General features: G+C 38.8%; 1 protein-coding gene across 1 annotated transcript; it reads left to right on the top strand.

Moving 5' to 3' along the window:
• Positions 1-4,989: 4,989 nt before the first annotated feature.
• Positions 4,990-5,748, top strand: LOC103451233 (mitochondrial import receptor subunit TOM7-1-like). The gene is made up of 3 exons (XM_008390664.4): positions 4,990-5,278; positions 5,510-5,564; positions 5,679-5,748. Exons 1-3 carry the CDS (start codon positions 5,002-5,004, stop codon positions 5,746-5,748), a joined length of 402 nt encoding a protein of 133 aa, XP_008388886.1. The 5' UTR covers positions 4,990-5,001.

Below are 5,748 nucleotides of genomic sequence, written 5' to 3'. Positions count from 1 at the left end.
ATTATTTTTGGATTCAGGACAAAGTTACATGGAAAATCTTGTTTAAAGGCCACTGCAATAATGGACTTTACCATATCCCTTCAATTGCTGCTATTCCTTCTTCATCAATACCAACAACATCTTCGGCTATTTCTTGTCTTAGGAAAACTACTACCTCTACCCTATGGCATAGCCGGTTAGGTCATCCTTCAAACTCAATTGTATCTCTTATATTGAATAAGTCTAAAATACCTGTTGTTAAAGATGTATCCCCTGTAGTATGTCAGAGTTGTCTAGAAGGCAAATTTGCCAAACTTTCCTTTAGTCCAGCTGTTAATAAGTCAGTAACCCTTTTTGAGATTATTCACAGTGATTTGTGGGGACCTACACCATGTATTTCCGTTGATGGCTTTAGATACTATGTCATCTTTGTAGAGGAATGTACCAGATTTTGCTGGATGTTTCGATTGCTTAATAAATTAGGTATTTCTTCTGTCTTTGCATCATTTTACCAATTTGTTCTTACTCAGTTCTCAACTAGAATTAAAATCTTGCAAAGTGATGGAGGGGGAGAATACATAGGCAAACCCTTGCAAATTTTTTTTACTGCAAATGACATTTTACATCAAAAATCATGCCCATATACACCTGAACAGAATAGTTTAGCTGAGAGAAAACATAAACATCTTGTGGAAACTGCCATTACATTGCTTCAAAATGCCAACTTACCTTCTAAGTTTTGGACCTATGTATGTCAAACTACCATTTACCTAATAAATAGGATGCCATCTTCTATCATTCAAAACAAATCACCTTTTGAAAGTTTGTATTGCAAAATTCCTGATATTCAGCACCTTAGAGTGTTTGGATCTGCTCGTTTCCCATTGTTAAAGCCTTATAATACCACCAAACTACAACCTAAGATTTTGAAGTGTGTATTTTTGGGGTATGCATCTAACTATAAGGGATACATATGTTACGAGTTAAATAATAACAATGTCTTTATATCCAGACATATGATATTTGATGAATTAGACTTTCCATATGCCTCGTTTTGCACTAAGTCTCAGCCTAAGTCCAGTATTCCTACACTTAGCCTTTCTTTGATTCCTAACCTTCAGAACATTTTGGTATCTCCTAATACTATAAATTCTCCCACACATGTTTCATCCTCAACATCACCACCACAAACCTTACATGATTCACCCATATCCAGTACCTCACAGTCCATTATTGCACCAAATTCTTTTATGACTGTGTAATCTGATTTTTGTCCTGAAAGTTTACAAGTGGTTCTCAGTTTACCACCTATGAGCATTCATCCTATGCAAACCAAATCCAAGAATGGTATCTTTAAGAAGAAATTTTTGTGTGCTTCAGTTCATAATGATCAAGTGGCTAATTTTAACGCAGATTGAGCCTTCATCTTATAAGTCTGCTATGAAGATTCCAATATGGTTTGAAGCTATGAAGGAAGAACTTGAGGCTCTTTATTCTCAGAAAACTTAGACTCTAGTTCCTTTACCATATTAGAAGAATTTAGTGGGTTGTAAGTGGATTTTCAAGATTAAATGGAATGCTGATGGGACAATTGCAAGGCACAAGGCTAGGTTAGTAGCAAAGGGGTTTAGTCAGGAGCAAGGACTTGATTATGAAGAGAAATTCAGCCCTATAGTAAAACTAACAACGGTGAGGTTAATTCTGGCACTTGCAGCACAGTTTAATTGGCCATTGAGGCAGCTGGATGTCAAGAATGCATTCTTACATTGCATACTACATGAAGAGGTGTACATGTCCTAACCACCAAGTTTTGCAAATGATTGATTTCCTTCATTGGTATGCAAGTTACAAAAATCACTTTATGGTTTAAAACAAGCTCCCAGAGCTTGGAATGACAGGTTTATGCAGCAACACATATTCTAATAGTTCTCTATTTGTGAAGCATGTTGGAAGTACATGTTGTTGTGTTGTTACTGTATGTTGATGATATTATCATCACTGAGAGTGATACAGATGCAATTTAACAAGTAATTTAAGACTTGAGAATAGAATTTGACATTAAGGATCTTGGTCCATTACATTTTTTCTTGGGAATTCAAATTGCAAGAACAAATGATGGAATGTTCTTATCTCAAGAAAAATATATACAAGACCTTTTAAAGAATGCAGAAATGTTAGACTCTAAACATGCTTCAACACCTTGTCTTCCTTACAATCAACTTTTTAAGGATGACGGGCAACCTTACAATAATCTTGGCTTATACAGGAGCATTGTTGGAGCTTTGTAGTACCTTGTGTTTACAAGACTTTACATTGCCTTTTCTGTTCATCAAGTTTGCCAATTTATGCAAACTCCAATGGTCTCTCATTTTATAGCAGTGAAGAAGGTTTTACGATATCTCAAAGGCTCGATTTCTCATGGAATTACTTACAACAGAGGAGAATTGGTTTTAAAGTCTTTCAGTGATGCTGACTAGGCAAGTGGTCCAAATGATCGAAGGTCCACTACTGGTTTGGTTGTATTCCTAGGAAATAATCCAATTTCTTGGTCCTCTAAGAAACAACAAACTGTGTCACGTTCTTCAACGGAGGCTGAATATAGAGCCCTTTCATCTACTGCTATAGAATTGGATTGGATCCAACAGTTGCTCACTTTCCTACATATTCCGCCTCAACATATTCCAGTACTCTTTTGTGATAATCTATCAGCAATTGCCTTATCTTTCAATCCAATTCAGCACCAACGAACTAAACACATTAAAGTGGATGTTCATTTTGTTCGAGAAAGAGTTGCTGCTAAGAAATTGCTTGTTCAGTTTGTCTCCTCTTCTGAGCAATTTGCTGATATCCTAACAAAAGGCTTGAGTTCTCCTTTGTTTAACACTCATTGCTGCAATCTCATGCTTGGCTCATCCAAACATGGGATTGAAGGGGGGATGTTAGAGTATAAATAATGAATGAAGAGGATTATGCCATTTGTCATTATAATGAAGTGTATAAGATAAGATTGTAATAAAGTATATAAGGCTATTAGGCTAAGATCTTACAATATATAATGTAAGATCGTGTACTGTTGTAATTACAGAAAATTTAATACAAGATTCAGTAGCTTATTTTCCAAGCTTTCTCTCTCTCTCTTCTCTCTCAACTCTTCTCTGTATCTCTCAATTCTTCTCTGCATATATCTCAATTGAAGCTCTGCAATATGATTAACAGCTACATGAGGGTGAGGAGTGGCAGCCGCCCCTCCCTTCGCTGAAAAACATGCCTAGGAGCACTAGTTCAGCCTCTCCACTCTCGTCGAAAATGAGAAGTCCTATCCTACTTCAACCATCATTAACCCCACCCTGTTGCCTCATCGGCTTTAGCATCATGTGCAAGCTTCAAGCTCACTCGATAAGCCGACATCACATTCCGAACTGAGAAACCCCAATTTGAAGTCCTTCTTGATTTCATCAGGGCAATCTCGCAGGGGGTGGCAGATGATGGTGACTTGGGATAATGGGATGGAAGACTAGTATATGGGTGGGATAACGGTGTTGACGGAGGAAAGGGGTTGGAGAAGGAGACGGTGGTGGAGTCGACGGAAGAGAGAAGTTAGAGGAAGACACGGGGTTCGATCAATGGTGGAGAACATGCGGGGGTTTGACGGAGGAGGAAACAGGGTTGGTTAACGGAGATGATTGCTGGTTTGAATCTAGAAGCTTGGGGAATCTCCAATTAGAGAGAAGAATGATGTTTGGTTAGTATAATAGGGTATGTTTGGATATTAAAATAGATAATGCAAGGTTATGTGTTTGGGAATTTACAAGGGTAGGTGTATTGTGCCACATAATAAGTTCAATATACTAGATCCTGACAGGTCAGGATTTAAGTATTATCCCTCTTTTCTTTCTCTTCTAACCCCACCTTTTTTTGTGGTTTGTTAACCCATTTCTCTCTTCTTTTTTTTTTTTAGTTTATTATTCTTGTATGTATTTTTTTTGCCTCTTTTTAAAACCCCCCGCATATTTATCTTAAACTCTCACATTATATATCAATATTGTATTAATTTTTAAAAAATAAAGTAAATATTGTTTAATGCTTATTTTACGATAAAAGAAATTCATTTAAATCCATCTAGGCTCCTACCTAAATCTCGCCTAGGCGCCTAGCTGCTAGGCCCTAGTCCTCTGCCTGACTAGCGCCTAACGTTTTTAAGAATCTAATTCTAACCTTGTTTATACCATATTTAGGGCCTCGTATTTAGATCTCGTACAAATACTCAGGGGACTTAAATGTAATTATGTGATAAAGAAAGGGGCAAATATGTAATAAGTGAGGAGTCCTTATTCTATAAAAGGACCCCTCACCCTCACAATTAGAGAAGTCCAATTCCTAGGCCATCAGAGACTTCACTCTCTCCCTCAGAGGCTATGAATCTCTTTCCCTCACTCCCCTCACATCTCAGATAAATACATAATCAGTGTGGACGTAGCCCAAACCTTGGGGTGAACCACGATACATCTTGTGTTATTTACATTTCTTGCAGATTCACGGTTGGATTTACGTTGTTCCAATACCTCCGGTTTTGTGCATCAACATTTGGCGCCGTCTGTGGGAATCAATACGAAAAGTTGTGTCAGTTCTCTTTCATTTTTTCATCTCCACCTTGAAACTGCAAAAACCCAAGAACCCAAAAATTTCCCAGAAAACCCACGGAGCCACCTCCTCTATGACTCAATCTCTCTCTGTAACTGCACAGACCACGTGTCTGGCCTCCCTCTCTCTTCTTCTTCTTCGTTTTCTCTCTCTGCCAAAGCTCGAAAGTTTCAATGATTGGGGAAGCCAGGTTCACGATCAGAATCGTCGACCAAAGCCGACCGTAAGTTCGAAAAGAAGCTCGAATTTTATGCTAAGGTTAGAGATGCAGTTTTTTCCTTAGGTGCACAGAAGGCTATTGTTAAGAGCAATTGTTCCTAACAGTCATAACTATAAAGACAATGGTAACAATAACAGCAATAACTCCAGAAGAAAATTTCAATGGCGTCGAAGATATCTCTGAAAACCAAGGGTAAGACTCCGGCGAAGGGCTCCAAAGGCTCGGATGAGCGCTCGGTGGCTCAGTCCGTGAAGGAGTGGAGCACGTGGACCATGAAGAAGGCCAAGGTCGTCACCCACTACGGCTTCATTCCTCTGGTCATCATCATCGGCATGAACTCGGATCCCAAGCCGCAACTTTCCCAGCTGCCCAAGCCACAAAACTTCAATTTCTTTGCCCAAATCTCTTATCAAATTTTTGGGTTCAATACTTTCATCTGTTTTCTTTGGATTTCCTGCTTCGATTTCGATTCAGAATGACTATCCTCATTGAGCAGCTTGAGTTTGGAGTTGAAGTTGAAATTGAAGCATGGGAGAGAAATGTGTTAAATGATGAAAAGATGTCTTCTTGTTCAAGATGTGGCAGAAGAGAGAGGGAGAGAGAGAGAGATTCATCAATCAATCCCACTGAGTCTGTCTTATCAATTTCAACCCTCATGCTTGCTTATAGCTTTCAAGATCATAATCTCAACTGGGTATGCCGTCAATTTTGAACTTGGAGCAGGGTGGGTTTCTTGACTAAGACAACAAGTTCAGAGCTGAGTTGTGGAAGCTATAGGCGCTGTTGCTGCTGCTGCAGAGTGATTGTTGTTATACAAATCGGTAATTTCGTGTTTCAGAACTTGTTCCTTCAACTTGAGGCCTTCGAGGAACCTCAAGTCTGTCGGTGGTGAGATCAGACTGCGATGA

This window comes from Malus domestica, chromosome 12, assembly GCF_042453785.1.
Source record: "Malus domestica chromosome 12, GDT2T_hap1".
Lineage (NCBI taxonomy): Eukaryota > Viridiplantae > Streptophyta > Magnoliopsida > Rosales > Rosaceae > Malus > Malus domestica.
The sequence above is the reverse complement of the archived record's forward strand: the minus strand, read 5'-3'. Positions and strand labels throughout refer to the sequence as shown.